Source organism: Corvus brachyrhynchos, unplaced genomic scaffold, assembly GCF_000691975.1.
Source record: "Corvus brachyrhynchos isolate BGI_N302 unplaced genomic scaffold, ASM69197v1 scaffold26, whole genome shotgun sequence".
Lineage (NCBI taxonomy): Eukaryota > Metazoa > Chordata > Aves > Passeriformes > Corvidae > Corvus > Corvus brachyrhynchos.
The window spans coordinates 7,086,269-7,105,551 of NW_008239324.1; the positions used below are offsets into that span (position 1 = coordinate 7,086,269).

General features: G+C 39.0%; 1 protein-coding gene and 1 long non-coding RNA gene across 15 annotated transcripts in view; both read left to right on the top strand.

The window, feature by feature from the left end:
* Positions 1-9,084, top strand: part of LOC108448349 — a 47,979-nt gene extending 38,895 nt beyond the window's left edge. For 7 of the 8 annotated variants that reach the window (XR_001864234.1, XR_001864232.1, XR_001864233.1 and 4 more), the window contains 2 exons: positions 1,027-1,151; positions 3,245-5,507. This is a non-coding gene — a long non-coding RNA (uncharacterized LOC108448349). Of the gene's footprint in view, positions 1-1,026; positions 1,152-3,244; positions 5,508-6,366 lie in introns of those variants that run through there. The other variant, XR_001864238.1, reaches the window with a different exon arrangement.
* Positions 9,085-9,219: 135 nt separating this feature from the next.
* Positions 9,220-19,283, top strand: part of ESRP2 (epithelial splicing regulatory protein 2) — a 46,437-nt gene continuing 36,373 nt past the window's right edge. For 6 of the 7 annotated variants that reach the window (XM_017741009.1, XM_017741005.1, XM_008638778.2 and 3 more), the window contains exons 1-3: positions 12,370-12,455; positions 12,728-12,880; positions 13,768-13,896. In XM_017741009.1, the coding sequence (XP_017596498.1) occupies positions 12,746-12,880; positions 13,768-13,896 (264 nt within the window). In that variant the 5' untranslated portion in view covers positions 12,370-12,455; positions 12,728-12,745. Of the gene's footprint in view, positions 9,533-10,808; positions 10,928-11,831; positions 11,901-12,369; positions 12,456-12,727; positions 12,881-13,767; positions 13,897-19,283 lie in introns of those variants that run through there. The other variant, XM_017741006.1, reaches the window with a different exon arrangement.

Here is a 19,283-nt window from a genome sequence, read left to right on the forward strand (position 1 = left end):
CAGGAATGCAGTTTATATCACATTTAGAATCTTTGCATGCCCTAGGAAAAATTCAGTCATGATCCAGCTTTGGACTAAAGCCTGATACTGGAGTTGACTTGATATACACAGAACTGGTTTGTGTGTTCTTCATCAGTGGCAGCATATCCTCATCCCTTTTCAAAGGCCCTGTTGAGAAGATGTCTTCTGAATTATGGCTAAAATACAATTTCATGCTATTTTCAAATAGGAACAAATATCCTGAATTTCTGAATCCTCAGAGAAACTTCTGCCCATCATGGCTTTTGTTATATCAAGGATATCAAACTGAGGCACATGAACTGCAGCTGTGGCCATATGTTGGTGTGTGTGTACACAGAGCAAGGAGTGATGAGAAAAAGAGAAGAGCTGATACACCCCTCCTATGCAATACTTGTTATTCATAACCAACGTATGAAAAAATTGCATTGAGTCAAGCAGTTCAGGAGTAATCCTTGCTGTTCTGACATGAACTTCATTTTATTAGGTGTTTAAGGTGTAGCCTTATGCAGAGTATATGACAACAGCATTATCCAAATGGAAAGCAATTATTAAGGGCTACACAATGAGCAACAGTTGCAGAGCTATAGTAACTTCAGAGTGAAGCTGCTTAAACATGAAGGCATTGCTGGGAGGGGTGGAGGAAAGGTATCATAAAGAATCACTTTATGTGGAAGGAGCATGTTTCTCCTATGCAGTCATTCCTAAAAAAGGTCGTATGTACTGCTGGTAGGAAAGTGATAGAGTCACACTCAAATCAAATGTGAAATTAGGTGCATAATGGCCTTACAGCAGATGTGAATTTCACACTACTGAGATAGTTTTTCTTTGAAGTGTTGCTTCCTTTCACTGGGGAGCAGGGGGAGACAGTAATAACTATGTTGTGAATGATGTGTGAAATATGTATTCAATTTATACTTGTAATACTATTGTGGGAAACCTGTGATCTCTACAGACATTTGATTATTCTGCATTGCTATATACTCAGCTAATGTTCTGCATTTTCAGATGCTTGAGAGAAAGGATAGAAAAATATGAACTAAAAGAAGATAAAAGAAGTCAGAAATGCTAAACGAGAACAGATCAAGTATATGCCTTTGGCCCAAACTTGAAAACTCTGAGGGAACACAAAGGTGAGAAAAGGAAATGAATATGTAACAAGGGAGTTATGTATATGTGCATATAGATATACATCCATATTTGTCTGTAATGTGGGATCATGTGTTTTGATGAGCTTGCTACCCAAATGTTAATGTTGCCTTGTTTGAAAGATGTATTTTTATTGAGGAAATAGATTAGGAAACTGAACTTTTGTGGTTTGATTCTTTGAAATTTGATGTTGAAGTAATTGAAGCAATTCAAACAGTCTATGTCTTTATTCTCTGACGGGCTAAAGAAACTAAACAAACAGATCCCTGAGCTCTGATTTTCCTTCATGTATAAACAGTGCTTTTGAAATTACTGTCTTTTGTCTCACTCAAGGACAGTAGATCAAATAAACTCCTTAGTGTTTCGTCCCCATACTAATTTTTCTTGATACATTACAACATCTTGATACATACATTTTCTTGTTTCATGTAAAGGTAGTGACTCTGGTTTTATGAGTTTAAGAGCATTCCAGTGGACATCCTTTCCGTCAGTATTCCTAAACCATTGTACAAACCATCGTGCCCAATGCCAAACCAAGTTCCCTGTTGAAATGTGACAAATACTTTTTGTCATCTAGCCTTGATTGTATTGTAGAAAGGCAAATGAAGACTGAAGAGAACACATTTTATGTTAAATAGCAGCATTTGATAATTAATATTTGTTGCCCAAGAACCAGGAACTGTGGGCCTGACTTGCAGAACTGTTGGCTTAATAATCCCTTTTCCTGAAAGGGACTTAACACTTTTTGTCAGTTGTCATACACTATTTTTTTTCAGCTGAGACTGTGTAATCCTGCCTGCTTAATCCCCATATTACCAGTCCCCTATGATTTTTCTAAGGAAGGGGTGTTTTCTCTTCTACATAAGAGAAAAAACAAGTCTCTCTTACACAGCATATTGTCTACACAACAATGAAGAAGTTACTGTATGACTCTGAATAAGGGTGTATAGTGGTTTTGTAAATCCCTTTGAGCCTGATCTTGAGTAAGGCAACTAATCCCAGTAAGAGGGTATTGCTTCACATGAAATCCTTGCAAAGCTGTGGAATCCATTCTTCCACACCAGTTGCCCAGGCTGTTTGCCTACTGGGGCTTTGGTTGCTACTATAGATAAACTGTGCAAGTAAATGAAACTGGCTGTTATTTTACATCCACTAGTTTTGTTTCATTGTGTGTATGCTCACAATCTCCTTCTCTGCCCCCAATAATATATTGTGGAGAATGGTGTCCCTTCAAAGCAATGAAGCTGCATCCTCAAATGCATTGTCTGTCCCCTGTAGTGCTTTTAGGCCTGTGCAACAAGTTTTAAGTCTGTAAGAGAGAATCATTTCCCATTGCATTTGAGTCTACAGCATTCTAATGTGCATTGCAGATTTCATTCTCAGAAAAACAAAAGTGGCAATGAAGTAACTGATTCCAAATTTGTAGTTTTCTATTATTGCCTGTATTTTCCTCTGTATAGAAATCCTGAAGGAAATTTGCACTAAAATGCTGTTGATTTTCTGTCCTTTCTTATAAATGCTAGGAATAGAAAATACTTTCATGCCCATGAACCAGAGGGTTCTGATTAAGTTCCCACAGAATACAATTACTCACACCTACTCCACCTCACTGCTGCACCAGTTACCATCTTATTAATCATCACTGCTATCCACCCAAGTCTTAGAAGCTGCTGTCGTTTGTAACATGTCACAAAAATTCTAAGAAATGTTTAGTGGTAACCTGAAGTCCCATTTGCAGTATGCAGTGACAATAAAACAAAAGATAGTTTTATATTCTGCATCAGAAGGAAGGATAAAGGGGGAAATCTATGAAATGGTGGGACTGATTCATCAGTAAGAAGGTTTCTGATATGAGTATTCGGTGTGCTTTAGGCATTTTTAGACTAAGTTTCAGCAGTGAGTTCTGTGCTTAGATTTGTTTTACAGTACTGAATGTGTGTGTGTTTAAATTTTGTTTCTTTAAGTAAACTATGGTAAAACCCCCAAACAAACAGCAAATACAGCTTCCTGAGATTGATGTAAATACTGAGCATCAACAGGACTGACAAATCCTTTTATATAAAAATTTAAATTACAGATGAAGCAGAAAAAGGAGGATGTAAGTGATCTAGCAATTATACCATGATGCTGCCTCAGAGCACCGAGAGGGTTGTTTACATATATTACAAATAATGAACCCTTACCCTGTGTGCTGGAGCTACCAGTCAGCCTACAGCATCTGTACCAGCCCAGAGGGATTTCAGAGGAACCCACCAATTCATTTTCTTCTAGTCACAAAGCAGGCACCAATGGAAGCTCTGGATTCAAACAGATGAAAGGGTAAGAAACATATTATCACCATCACAAACATCGAATTCTTCTGAAAAATATATCTCATGGTAAACACTTCCCCAAGACCTTGTGTGAACTTTTTAACAAGGGCATAAAGACAGGTGGCTTTGCCAGCCAGGCAAGATCTTAAGATGTAGCTGTTGATGGTTTTTTAACCTCCAATTATCTCTCTGGAGTAGAGGAGACTGCTTTTAAGGCTGCACAGAGCAGGAAGTGCTAAGTGTGTTCATAAAGGTGTGGCTTAGCTCCCTAGCAATTCCTTGGCAACAGGGGCTGCTAGCCTTAAGTAAAACAAACAGGCTTTGTGGAAATCAAAAGTTGAGAATGCAAGCTGTTCACATCTCTTTGATTAAAGCAGCCAATCTTTGAATGAAGGTGGTGGACTCCACCTTGTTCCCCCAAACCAAACAGATTCACAAGGTTTGGATAGATAAATCTTGCACTTTTGATAACCGTGCAAAATACAAAATGTTTTTTAAAGTCATTTTTGCAAGATGTGCGTGGGAAAAGGAGAAATTTGCACATAAATTTATCAAAAACTTGATGTTCTATACCTCCTCTGACAGGGATTCCTGCATAGATAGAATGTAATCCAGAGTTTTGAGAGACAGGAAGACCTGGCCTCACAGTCTTACATCTAATGTCCATATAAAGGTGTAAAATGCTGCCCATCGTGACTCATGTGTGACAGCGACAGCCGGCCTGACTGCCCTTAGTGAGGCTGCAGGTGTTCAGCGGGAACTGGCCCTAGAAAAGCTTCATGTGCCCTAAAGCCACGCGTTCATGACACTATCAGGCAAAAGTACCCCTCTTGTTTGCCCATTCCCATGAGTCACTGCCTTGTTTTTGCCAGGATAACTGAACCAAATGAGGTAATGACTCCGCTTTAGAGAATAGAGGAGCAGATGGACCCCTCAGATTCCCTGCTCACACAAAGCAGAGCACTAGAGTATGGAAAGGAGTAATTAAAAGTTAAAGTTATGTCCTAGACATCTACTTCACCCAGAGCCTGAGCATTATTGGTGCGTTCACTCAAGTCACTGCAGAGCCACTCCCAGAATGTGCGAGGCAGCTTCCTATTGTGTGCCCCAGGGCTCTTTTTCTTTTCCTCACCACCATGTATTTCAGTGTAGAAAAGGCAAAATCTTAATGTATGTTAACTGTGTCACACCATGATTGAAATAATTACTTGGAGAAAACAAGGAATGACTGAACACAAGGTGACATTTCCTGTCAAACAAGGGTGTGCCACATTAGGAGAGGGTTATGGAAAGGAGGTGAGGTGGTACTGGCACTTATGAAACAGCTCTGTCAGGGTATATTATCACAACTCCAACTTGCTGGGAAGGGAATTGCACCTGCTTGCCATGTGCTTAGTTATTATCTGTGCTTATAAAGCAATTCTATAGCTGTTAAGTGATAAAATGCACTGAATTGCATCATACGGAGTCTTAAATTTAAAATTTCTACAGTATGCCAAAAGGAATCATCTAGGTATACCTGTCCTCTTTCTGTCTGAATATATTTACTGACTGTGCAGTATGTTTCTTTGAGAATGTTTCTTCTCAGGAAACCATATCATTCTCCTGTATCAGCCAGATGTATCTGTAAGGACACTACTTCTATCCTATTTCCACTGTATATTCCACAGTGTGTAAGATCCAACATCAGGCCAAAGGAAGAAAGGTAGTTGTTTAATCATGCTCAGAGGTTAAAGTGAGAAGAGCGTTTGTTGAATAAGTCAGGGAAATTTATTTGAGTGAGAATTTGATGACATGATTGTAACTATATAATACAGTTGAATGTGAACTAGTCTTCCATGCAAGCAATTGCATCTAGAGATGCTGAAGAAAAAAAATAATTTTTTTTTGCAAAAACTGTAGTTGTCTTGTCAAGCTGCAAATGGTAGAGTAGAAAATAAACTCATCTAATCTTCCTAGAAATTGGCATTAGTTCTGCTAGAGGCTGGTAGCAATGCGTCAGCCTTAAAGTCTTGTACTTTCAAGAAAGGACAGTGAAAACAGAAATACAAAAAAAAAGTTGTATCAGAGGTCTGCTGCTTCTTTGGGCAAATTATCCCATCCTTGCGTTGGATAGAATAGGACACAGGGTGTGTTTGAAATCCCTGTCAGATCTGAGGTATGTAACAATTGCTGGTAGAAATGAAGTGAAGCAAAATAGCCATAAGCAAGATGAAAGATCAGGAAATCATTGAATGATAAATCCTTTCATGTCTAGTTTGGATGCACATAATTGCATTCATCAATTTATTATACAAAATGCTTCGATGAAATGTTTTTAAAGCCTAACTACTTCAACAGGTGGTTAAGTTTTGCTTATGTTTTGCATTTATATTTTACTTCTGTTTATACTGTGGTGAGAAAAAGAAGTGTATTAGCATATCTCTATGTGGAATAAGTTTAATTAAATTCTAATGAAAAAACAGGTTAAATATCAGAGCAGCTAAATCAAATGGGAATGGAGTATTATAGGAACACACCCTCCTTTTTTATCAAGGTTTTTATGTCAGCTGAGAGTTTGTGGTACAATCTGAATAAACAGACAGAGATTAGTAATTTCTGCCAAGATAATCTCATGAGGCCAGTATCAGCCAGTTGTCAGCAAAGCTTGAGAAGATGTAACCTGTATAAATTCATCATTAATTGTGTAAATTTTACAGTTGTTTTTCATTGAATAACTTGGACTTCCAGTATACAGTCCTTTGTATTTGATGATCAGTTCTTTCATCACTGCTACATTACATCAACTCTCAGTGAGAGCAATGTGGAGCATGCAGATCTTTTGATGTAGATAATGGCCTTTACATTTCTTGTGTTGTCTATTTGTTTTTTATGTTTACATGCAAAGGTGACTGGATTTGGGTGACTGGAATCCAATGTTCCAGCTGGCAGTGGCCACTTCTCACTTCAAAACTTCAGTGATTTTGTGGTTCAGTGAACTTCTGAGAACTTCCTAATTGTACAGTATGAATCATTTATGTGTGGGAATATGACAGTCTGAATACCACTGATTCTTTGAAGGAGTGTTGCAAAAGTTTTCTAAAAGGGTAAAGGACTACTGAATTTCCTGTCTTGCTACTCTTATGACTGGAAGCCTCTGAGTTGGTCTGTTAAATATAAAGTACAAAATGGCCCAAATTAAACGCTTCATGTAGACATCAGGTCATTCTCATTTTCCATTATGAGGAGTTGAAATCTTGATCTTTCCCCAAGAGGATATAACTTTATCCTGTTGAACTGTAAATGTGTAATTTTAGATTTTATTGTTTATAAATTAAGAAGATGATTCTATTTAATTGCATGTAAATACTAGTGAATAACAGAGAGCATTTTGGCTTTTAGCTATTGCAGTGGATTGCGTTACCAATTTATGTTTTTACTCTTTCCACTGGGGTGATAGTGATGGTACCAAGGATGGTGGCAATGGATTTTTTTTCCTTTATAATTCACTATAACAAATAAATCACTAGATCAACTTCACAATTAAAAAGAGAATTTTTTACTGTTGGAAATGCTGCCACACTGACCCTACTATATCCTTTCAATGGGCAAAGAGAGAATGGGTTAGTATACAGAAGTGTTTTGATCCAAGACTGAACATCAGTCTTGCTTAAAAACCTGCCACAAAAAGAATATTTTCCATTGAACTTCTTTTCTCATATTATACTGTACCTGAGGCTAGTAAAAAAAGTAACCAATTGCAATGAAAATTTCTTAGGCAGGTTGTAGGGGCAATAAAGCTTCACACAAAGTCAATTTTCAATCACAGATAAGGTAGATTGAAAGGGTCAGGAAATACTTGCATATTCATCTCATTAGGTAACAGAAATTGTATCACATGGCTTAAAGATCCTGTCTCAACTAGTTGCAGTGAATTATTTAAAAATTTAGCAGTGAGATCAGATTGGCGACCAGGAGAAAGTTTCTCATCAGCAACGCAGTGCAGCGCTGGAACGTGTCATCCATGGAGGTTTCCAAGACACAGCTGGCCAAAATACTGGCTGGTTCACCATAGTGCTGGCAATAATCCAGTTCTGGACAAGAGGACTTGCAGAGGTCCCTCCCTGTCAGCAATCATTTCAGTGATTCTAAATCCAGAAAATTCTTTAGTCAATTATTTGAAGGACAGCATTATTTCCAATGAAAAATGAAGGAAATTCAGTTTATTTGTTATGAACTGTTAACTTTGATGTAAATCTATAATAATATTTATGAAAGACACTACTATGCATGCATGTTAGATTTGTCCATAAGTTTGGTAGAAAAGTAAATGCTTAGATTTTCAAAAGCCTAATAAATGTAATCTGGAGAAATTTGGCTAAACAGCTCACACCAATACTCCAGTGGGAACTGAGCATGTATAAAACCTTTGTAGGATTAAACCACTGGATTGATGGTCATTCCATAAAGAAGAGAAACTGTGTAAAGTAATAGGGGAAGTAATTTCATTTTTATTTCTCTTTATAGTCACCAATGTTATGTTTTAATTTACCTTTAAGTCAACAGAAATGGAATTCCAACTGATACAGGATTCTAAGTGAATGCTTCCAGTGTGGCTTGATGGTGCTGGTATCTGCAGGGTGTGGATACAATATTGCTGCTAGCAAGAAAATTCTTGCTAGCAGCAATATTGGATCCGCAGCAGGGTACCAATCCATCAGAACCAGAGTTCTGAAGCTCTTCTACAGATTGCTGAGCTTTTGTGGAGATCTCAATGGAAATTATTTCAGGGCTTCTACAGTGCATTGTAATCATGGGAGACCTACCTGGCAGACCAAAAAATCAGATTTCTCCAAACATCTGGACAGCAATCAAAGAACACTGCTAAGCACTTGTTCCCATGCCTTTTCCCACTCATTGCTGTTAAAGAAAGGATGCCAGAAAATTCTTTACATATGGGTTTATGTTTCAGGAGTTACAGTAAGCTCCTCCTTCAGCAAATATTGCTGCAGTATCTTATAATCCAATCCAGGAGCCAAGGACTGAATGGGTATGAAATCTAAATGTCTTCTCACATTTGCTTACAGATCACTTACAGATCTTTTACTTCCAGTGCCAGTTCAGTTTGGAGATGCTGAGGCATGCAGAGAATTTACTACTATCCCTATTGTGCAGAGAAACACCAAGGCTCCATACTTACTCGATTTAATATCTCTGTTTCTCAAAATCGTAGAAAAAATTAGAAATTAGAATTAGAAATTGAAATTAGACCCAACTTCAAAGTTAATTCACTTTTTTCAGGGTGTTTTAACCCATCTGACAGGGTTAAATATCATCATCATTTTCCTCCTTTTAACTGATGACTAAAATATTCATGAGGACAAATAACTTCTCAATATCATACTAGTTTGGAACAGAAGATTGACTTCCATGTTCCCTGAAAGGTAATTGAGGTATTTCTGTAGATCTAAATGCAGCCAGGATATTACTCCAGATCTCATGTCTCAAAGTTTCATACTCCTTCAAAAGGACTTCAGTCATCAGGACATTCAGTTCACAGTAATTTTTAATAATGTAAAAGAGATACTTCTCTTCTCTTCTCTTCTCTTCTCTTCTCTTCTCTTCTCTTCTCTTCTCTTCTCTTCTCCCTTCCCTTCCCTTCCCTTCCCCTCTCCCTCTTCTACTATTTTCTCTTCTCTCTTCTCTTCTCTTCTCTTCTCTCTTCCCTTCTCTTCTCCCTTCCCTTCCCTTCCCTTCCCTTCCCTTCCCTTCCCTTCCCTTCCCTTCCCTTCCCTTCCCTGTATAGTAAGAATGAAAATGACACTACAGATTTATCCATTGCAAGCACAATGCTTTTAATGATTCTCTTCAGTGTTCTCATGGGATCTAACTGTAAAAATGATCTATTTTCCAGTTTTAATTGCTTGATTAATAAGAAACAAAATAATCACAGTACTAAGCTTGCATAACAATGAATGTCCATCTTTAAAACTTTTCTTCTCCACCCGGTTACATTACATGGAGCCTACCAGCAAACACCTCTATAAATATGCCTGCCAGGATTAAAGCTAAAGGTGAGCAGTAACTCTTTATTTCAGCAAGATCTTGGTTACAAATTAACCTTTCTATGCTCAGTGTACAAGGGCTTGTCCCACATGTTTTTCAGGAACTGGATCCTGTTGCTGTTCTGTTAAGAGATACGACATCATTCTTTTATATTTTTTAGATCGATAACATTGGTATAATTCAGGGCAGAAAATGGGAGAGTTGTGGATAAAAGGTGAATGAGGAACCAGATGCATAATCTGATACTTTGAAATGTGTGATTGCAGGAAGGCCAGCATTTATTTAAGGGTTTTCTTTAAATTTTAGAATATGTTTTAAGTTCATTTAGCTAGAATAGGTCAGGTAAATTAGTAATAGTAGGATTATATGAGTCAAGATAGTCTAGAAGTAGAAACCAGATGGGCTTTCTAGGAAGAGAGGCTACATTTTATGAGATGAGCTAATATAATTGTAAAAAGCATAGAAGCTTTTGAGCTCACCAATGTGTAGATTTCAAGTTAGTTTTCAAGGGTCTTTGGCATTTATTTGAGGAGGACTTTTTTAATCTGACACATTGCTCTAAGTCAATTATAACCCTTTTTCTTTCACCTTAAATCCTAAAGACAAGTACATACATATTGGCATTCTCTCTTTCGATTAACTGGAGCCTGTGAGCATATGTGCCAACCTGGCCAAGAATTTATCATGTGTATGATCATCTATAGAGATCTGCTAATTAAAATCCCATTATGTATGAGGTATTCACATATTAGGGCTACAAAGTGACATCCTCATGAGGGCAGCTAAATTGCAACAGCTGGGTACTTTCTTCTGTGAACATAGCTACAGTTAAAATCTGTATTTACACTTAATCTGTGTTTACACTTATGCATACACTGCCTGTCTCCAAACACCCCCATAAATATGTGAGTTTGGGAGGGGAGGAACAGTTTGGGAAAAGAGGAACAGTTCTCACACTTGCAGTCAATGCATTTTTATGGTTCTTATTACAGACTTCAGGGAGAAGAATCATCCCATACTCAGTAACAGTCTGTTACACTGTTTCATTACCACTATATCCAAAGGTTATAACTAACCAAAAGGAATAGAAATGGGTTTTTATTCTACCAAGGACTTCTAGAAGTGCATTGACAGAGAAAAATATAGATGTGGCATAAATTCAGCAATGCTAGCAAATATAATGCTGAAAACATTTTAAATATATAAATATATTCATGTTACAGATTAAAGTTTTCATCTCTGGTTGTTTGGGAATTTGCTCTTTCTGTAACAATGTATTTTCAGGATGATTTCCCAAGCAGCTGCATGAGCTGCAGAGACAAGAGCTGAGAGGTGTTTAACAACTGTCTCGTGATATTCAGTGAGATGCACCTGTGCAAAGTTTCCTGCATGGCCTCTGTCAGGTAAATACTTGTAACACATGAATTCTAAGATACTTCACATTGGACTGCATCCTTGAACTGTAGTTTATTTTCACTGAAATAAAAGGAATTAGTCTTGCTGGTGGTGTTAGCATGGGGAATCAGTGTTTGCCATAAGGAGGAACACAATAACTGCTATAATTAATCAATTATAAAATTGGAATGTTAAAATAAAATGAGAAAATATGATTTAATAATTTAAGCCATCAGATGTTCACAGTTAAATGCTCAGCTCTGCATTTTCCCAGGATAGACACCACTAGCCAATTAGCAGCACCAATTTTCATTCAGTAAAAGCTCTATTTCAACACAATACTAATATTGAAGTATAAACTGAAGACTTAATTAAACAAAAGAAAAAATACTACTAGTCCAACTTTGGCCTTTAAAAATCACTAGTAACTCATCAGTGGTGGCAATAGGAAAAATAACTTTCAAAAGAGTTTAGAGGCCTTTTGATCTTCTTTTCTGTTTTAAAATCAATTTGAGTTTGACAATATTTCTGAAAATTGTCTCAGTCCCTGATGTTACAAATATTATTGCTGCTGCTGTTGAGCAGGAGTGTTTTCATAGCAGCTAGACTAGGTGGTGATTTCCCATTGAAGTCTCACCAGTGAAACAGGAGAGAGGAGCAGGGAAAAGCTGCCTATCTTGGACTGCAGTTAATGCCCAGGAGACAGTTCTTTATTGAGGTAGGGTAGAAAATGCAAGGCTTTATATTGCTATTTTGCAAAATTTCCTAGATGCATCCTTAATTAAAAAAAAAAAAAAAAGAAAAAAAAAGTTTTGCTAGGACCCACCTTTACAAACTATATGAAGAATAGGGCCTAAATTGAAAAGTACTCTCTGCTTAAAATCCCTGTGGAATACTACGCTTTCATTACAGATTAACGTCGGCATGGGTAGCTCGATACACACACAGCAACGTGCACAAAAGGCAATTACTTAGAAACAGGTAAAGACTTTTCTGTCGTGGAATTCAATGCCAAGTCATAAATTGTGTTTTAGCAACCGTACTCGTACATTGTTCAGATTTTCCCCCGAAACGGGCGCGGGTCTGAGCGTACAGAGCCCCGCGTGCCCCGCTCGCCGGGCGCGTAGTGCCCGCACCCAGCGCCGGGCGGGATCCCGCAGAACTGAAAGCAGGTACAGGCACTTCCTGCAGGCAGAATTAAAGAGAGAAAGGGAGTTTGCCTCTGATCTCCTTCAAAAACCAATCAGGCCAGATCAGCCAGGCGTTGATTCTCCCTCCGTCCCTCCTACACCTTTTCCAGAGGCCCAATGGCCTTGTCCCTTTGGGAGATTGACTAGAGTCACATGAGCTGCACCAAGGGCAGGTAACTCAGGAGAGGGGAAGGGGAAGAGGGAAGGAAAAAAAAAAAGAGAGAGAGAAAAAAAAAAAAAACCCAAGCCCAGACTGAGCTTCTGCCATGATGTCAGAGGGAAAGAAACCCACAGCTTGCTAATTTCACCTCCCAATCGGCCCCGGGAAGGAGATCACCGGGAACAGGTAGAGATGGGAGCCTTTCTTTCTCCATGTTTTTTTTCCTCAAACACTCAATCTCCTAAATAGCTCTTTCTCTCCTCTTTTTATTGTGACTCCTCGTTCGCTCCTTTTCCCTTTGATTACTTGGAGGTAGGGGGTGAGCCTTATGGGATTATTTTGGGTTGTTTTTTTTTTGTTTGTTTGTTAGTGTGTCTTTCTTTTGCTTTTTTTGCTTTTTTTTTCTCTCTCTTTTTTTTTCTTTTTTTTTTTTTTTTGACCTCTGCTTTTGATTGTAGTTGTTTCCCCCTGTGGTCATGACGGCTTCGCACAGTGACTCTTTGGTGGTGTTGTTTGGGGCAACAGCTGGTGCATATGGGGCTAAACTGGGTTCGGATGAGAGGGAACTAATTCTCTTGGTGTGGCAAGTTGTGGATCTACACAGCAAGAAGGTATGGCTTCGATATCCGGGGCGAGGGCGCGTTCCCCGGCGCGGGGCGAGCGGGCTCTCCCGGCCACTCGCCGCCTGCCCGGAGCCGTTTGTTCATTTCACAAATGCACCGAGGGAGGGGAGGGCGCGGGGCCCGTGCCCGGGGGTCATTCCCTGCCCGGGGCGCTCGCTCGGGAAGCTCCTTTTTGTTCCGTCTTCAGGGAAGAAGTAACCTCTAAAGAAAGTTTGGCCGCTTCCACGCCCCACTGCCCCGTCCGCCTTAAATCATGTGTAGCTTCGAGGATGTCTATGGACTTTTGAAGCTTTAAAACAAAAAGCTGCCCCGGGTGGCTCCGAGCGTGCTCGCTTCCCTGGCAGCCGGCTCACGGTCACCGTTGGACCCTTTGGGCCTGCTTTTTGTTTGTTTAACCAATGTTTGGATAACCTTTACAAGAATATTGACTTCTTTTAATTTTATGCCAATCTAAAAGTCACCTCTAATCTTTTTTCTCCCCGAAAGTCCTATCATAAATAACCCCCTAGACATGAAGGGCTTTGATAAAACAAACAGGACTATCAATTTCATTAGTGGATTCATGAAACTGCCTTAATATTAAGTGATCTTCCCTTTGCAGTTAACTCCCGCAAAAGTGGGTGCTAACTGCAAAAGGCCTTCCCTGAAAATGGGCTCGGATACTCCGAAGCTGAGAGCGTGGCTCTCCGGGGTGGGAGGGAGAGAAACCGCAGCCAAAGGTTTCGATTTGTGAAATAGACAAATGCGTTTTCTCCTGGCGTTTATCGGGAGGTGATACTGCACCTTTCTGATTTTTCTGCAGTCTCAACACATTGCTGTAAAGAGCTAATGCGATTGTTCCTCACTTTTGCCCATAATTTCTTAAATGTTTTTAGGTAGGGACACTACACAAATCCCTGGTGAAAGCAGACAACTTGGACTTAAGTGACCAGTGTCGCGAAGTCAGTGGCTTAACACCAGAGGGACTGGGCAAAGCTGAACCACTGGACCGGGTTCTTCAACAGGTGAGGTGCTGCTTTTGGGAGCAGGAGCTCTTCAGGGTAAAGCCTGTGAAGGAGATTTAATGGATTTGAAAAAGGAAACGGACTTTAATTTTGTCTTTCATTTTGAAATCACTAGCAAGTTTTCATGCTTGTTTTTAAGCTAACCCAAAAGGTACCTGAACCATTTGAAATGGGAACACCATAATTCTGAAACAGTTATGTACAATACCAGAGTTGTTTGAGGTGATGCTATAAGTGTTTGGAAGATCTGACTTCTGGTTGTTTTGATGGGTCTACTTTTATTCTAGGATTCTCGTAAGCTTTAAAAGAGTAGGCTAGTAAAAGTACTGCTTAATAAAGCAGTGTTAATCAAATTTTCGAACTTCACATGGTACATTCCAGTCTACAGGTTCAATGCTCTAATGTGTATTAAAAAACCTTTTTTCATTTGCTATTCCTAAAGTCAGCTGAAATCTTCAAAATCTTTCATGTAACATCAGATATGATTGTTGTGTATCACTCTTTTCCAGATGAGCCTAATTAGTGGATTACAAAGTGATTTGGTTTTATTTTTTTCTGATTTCTGTAGGTTTGCTCTTTGGCTCATTTAATATCACACTGAGACAGTAAATCTATAAATTTGTATGATACCTACAGCTCAAGAGGACTTAAGTTACTTCAAAAAATTTAGTGCAAATAGTGTGTATAGATAATGCAGTTCCCTAAAGTGTGCTTGCTTTGACTGTCCTTTCTGTACACGAAATGGGCTTGAATGGAAAAATACAATAGTGCATTTTTGTGTAATATATAAACCTGGCTTTCCACACCTTGTCTGAATCATTTGTAGGTGTGTTTCAGCAAGAAACTTGCTTAGGCAGTAGAACAGGTTTGTGTTGCTGTAACTTCTGGTGACACAGATAACTTGGCAGACTTGGTCCTAAGCCTCTTTGGTACTCACTCCAGAGTGCAGTGTTAACCATGCAGTGTCTTTGAACATGTAACTTCTATGTGGCTTAAAATCTGTCAGCATTGGCTGCAATGACATTTGTTCTACTTGCATTTGTTTTGCTGGAGTCCAGGACCAAGAGGTGATTTTCTTTTTCTTTTTTTTTTTTTTTTAAAGCTCCATAATAACCCCTGAGAAAATGTGCAGCTGCAGGTTTGATCTTGTCCCAGATCTTGCACTAAAGACATCTGGAACAGCGTAGCCCAGTACACTCTGTTTACCTTTATAACAGACACACTTTAATTATACTCAATACTTTATGAGAGATTGTATCTTATTGCTGTAAATTGCACTGTAGGTGGGTCTGCTTTAGCAAATAAAAGGAAATACTACCTTTGTGTGTAGGTGGGTAGAGACTCTTGAAAAACAACAATTTTTTTCCTTTTTGTTTGCATATCTATGCAACTAAATAATGATTTTACTGTTAATTGTTGGATGCCAGTTGTGATGTGGCCAGATCCATCATAAGTCTTCTGGAACACACCTTACCTAAACTCTTCTCCCTTCCCCTCGGTGTCCTGACTCCTGTGGGAATTAGGAGAAAATTAATTCAACTTCCCACTTGCAGTGGTGGCAAAAAGCAAAACTCCATATTCTTTAATAGTAGATAATTTTCTGCATTTTTGAAGACAAGTCCACTGAATATTTTAATTGCATCATGTATTTTAAGGATGAGTCAGGTATCTGACAACACATACAGGGTATTTTTTTCTTTCTCAGTTAAGCATTTTGTTCAGCAAAAGCACAGGTAGGTGAAGTGGTTATTTTAAAAGGAGGAGGAAAAGGAAGTAGACTTGTACCTTGATTTGAGATAATGTTATAGAGTATGTGAAATTAACTTTCCACACCCTGCCTGGATTGTGGTAGAAAATTGATGATGCAGCTGAAAATCACCCACTTTAGCACATATCTCAAGCATGTAAATGAAAGTGTTGGTGCCTGCTTCTGGCTCTTGCCTTGAGATCTCCCAGCCTCTACACCTAGAGGGAAGTGAGAATCACTGAGCACAAATCCATTGTAACTTTTATCCATGCTTCAGAGGCCTCATTCAACTTCAAACATTCTGTGGTTCTGAATCAGTGATTTGTAGCTGGTAAACAGTAGATCAGCTACTGTGGGTCTGGAGTTATTCCCTTGACCACAGAAAGTCTCCTTCTATTGCTGTGTAGGTCACTTTCCAGCAATGATGGGGTCTACCTGGAATCTGTGGTCAAGTCTTTACTTTGCTTTTAACCAGACACTTCAACAAATGATGCATAATTTCAATTTTGCTTCATATTCCTAAAATGTTACATCTTGCACAGCTTACTACTTGAGTTTCTGAAGAAATGTTCTAAAATAGGGTTATCAATAAGTTTTGGTTGTTGTAATTTTACAAGGTAAGGTTCTGAAACACAGTGCCCCTAAATAACCAAGCTGTTTGCTGCAGTGTATGCTCTGTATGTTTTGTTGCAAGGTTTTAATTACTGTACTTGTCCAGGGTAACAAGCATTTGATTCCATAGGTACTACTGCAGTTATGGGATCTATCTGTACTTTCTGATAGGTGATGTGCCATGTTGTCATAGCTTTCCTTTGGCGGGGGGGGGGGGGGGGGGGGGGGGGTGGGAACACAATAGTTACCTGAAGTCATAAAATGTGTGCTCTTTGGGAGCAGCCTGCTTGATGTATTTAGCTCAAAATGGCATTAGTAACTTATCTCTGGTGTGCGAGCAGTAATGGTGAACTCACAGCTGCTGAGATGTTGCAGAATGCTACTGAGTAGAAAAATGTGAGGATTTTTATTTAACAAAGTAAATGGGAGATCTCTTGTTCAAGTGTGTATTTGAAACTGTCTTGAGCCTGTGATCTAAGCCTCTAAACATGCATCAGCTACACCACTTACCAAGGGGAATAGTTTTCTTCCTGCATTACTCGGACATTCTTGCCAGGTTTCATTGTTCAGATCCTCAAATCACAGGACTGGCTTATTTAGCATGTTATTTATATTTTTCTAGTTAACTGCTGTAGCTTTATAGTTTCCCAGTTTCCAAGCTTTTAAGGGAAAGCAATTATTTTCAGGTTGCTCTCTGAAACCTTGCAGGAATGGAACCTTGCTTTTAAAGAGCAAAACCAAAATGAACTTTGCCTTTCTCTCAGCCCCATTACTCTGTCTTCAAAAAGCTGACATCCTCACGCGCTTCTCTGATTGTAGCCACGGGGGTTCTAAGTTAAAGATCCCATATGAAGTTGAAACTGCTGTGGATTTCATAATCCTTCCCATACAGAAAACCTGGCTGAATCAGCATGACTTGCCTTAAGACATGTTACTTTCCTTTTGCAAGACACTATTTGCATGTCTTCCTGACAAAGGGTAAGTCTAAGAAGAGCTAATAATTTTGGAGAACCATCTGCAGTGTTTAGCTGTAATTACCGTCTTTCTTTGAACGATATACATAAAAAGGGAGACATTCTCATGTGAGACCTGGCTTTGCTTTTGGACTACCAAAAGCATTCAAATTGAATCTATGGATTGACATTTAAGTATTAAAAATTTGTTTAAAATACTGTCCTAGTCCTGCTGATTGAATATATTGAATCAAATACATCAGTGAATATTTTGATTTATATTCTTAGAGAAAGACAAAGCTGCACCTTTTTTTCCTCCCACTTCCCTAAATAATGCTTAAATTGAAAATATTCAGTGGTTGCCACTTTATCAGGTGATAGCAAATTGCCAGTTCCCTCAAGCATGTTTGGATGCCTATTGATCATCCAGCTGAGCTGCAGGTGCAATTTATTTTCAGCAAATTCAGCAAGAAACAAGCTGGTTAAATGAGCATTTGGAAACAAATGGGATGGGGGGAGAGGTGGAAGAGTTTGTGAATTCCTCTAACCTGATAAACCGGTTACAACCTTCTTTTTAAGAGAAACTTGTTCTGCAGCTTCTTCCTCACAAAGTGCTAGCAGAAAGTTTTCTTGGCTCCCTTACCAGCTGTCACACCTTCATTTTGGATAAATGATTTTTTTTTTAAATTTATTTTTAATACATCTCCCAGTCTTCAAACTGCAGAAAAAAGCCTGACAATGCAGGGTGGGTTTTTTGGTTGGTTTTTATTTTTTGTGTGTGTGGTTTTTTGGGTTTGTTTATTTGGTTTTTGTTGTTTTGGAGGTTTTTGTTGGTTTTTTTGTTTGTTTTTTGGGGGGGGGATTTGTTCTGTTTTGGTTTTTTGTTGGGGGTTTTTGTTTGTTTGTTTTTTTTGGTTTTTTTTTTTTGGTTGGTTGGGGTTTTTTTGTCTTATGGTTGGTCTTCCACCTTCAGATTATTTGATGACTGCATCACCTCCATAAAACTCCTAGCTGAGTTTGGAGTATTTGCTGGGTATGAGTTCTGACATTTTGGAGCAGGTGTTTGGCACGCCTTTGGCAAATGTTACTAAGCAGGCTGTTCTTTCCACAACAAATACTTAGGGTGTCATTTCACAAGATTTGGCTTCAGCAGTGAAGCCAGCTTCTCCCCTGCCCCTATGCCAGACTTTGCCATCTTTTTGTTGTGTCAGTAAAACCCTTTGTGGAGATGTGCTGTAAACAGGATCACTGAAATGAGCAGGTGGGGTGGGAACTTGCAGCTGCTTTGCTGTCCAAGCTCACGTCCTGTGAAACTACACCCTTTGGTTGTGTTTTCATGATCCAACACGTTTGATGGTGATACCAGCTTAAGCTATTTCCGCCTCTGCATTGCGTGCTCGAGCTGCTGTTGTATGAAAACTTCAGTGGCACCTTTCACTTAGGCAGCTGCTGCTACCTGGCCCTCCCTTACCTGCATTCTGCCAGTACAAAAGTTTTTGGGGCTGCAAATTGAACTGGAGCAGGGCACTGTTCTGAATTCAAGCCAGTTCAGATTTGGAGTGTTCTGTCTGATGCACACATGGCAGATTGGGAAGTTTTCCTGAGGGCAGCCATAGCACTAAGGTGTGGGTGAAAGGAGGGTAACATTTTAAGACAGGTAGGGCACTGAGCAGTTTATGTGAAATTATGGCCTTGGTTTGGCATCAGCAGTGAGTGGTGAGGATTTCCTGATAGACAAAAGGGCCTTCAGGTTGTCAGGGCAGGTAAGTGAGAGGTTTCTGCTCCTACAGGAGGGCTGAGTGTCCTGTGTGCAGGTAGCCTTATATGAAGTTTTTACATCTATTAACATCCAATAACCACCTATTTTCATTGATAAAGTTAGATGAGCATTGGTTAAATTAGGTAGCATACTTAATATTGAAATATCATCAGTATTTACTGTGTGGAATTAAGGATCTGCTAATGCTTTCTGTAGCTGTAGGATATTACAGTGTGGATTTTTTTTTTTTTAGCTATGGCTAACTCTTTTTTCAGAACCTTAGTTCTAATTCTGTTGTTGATGGTATAGGTAAACT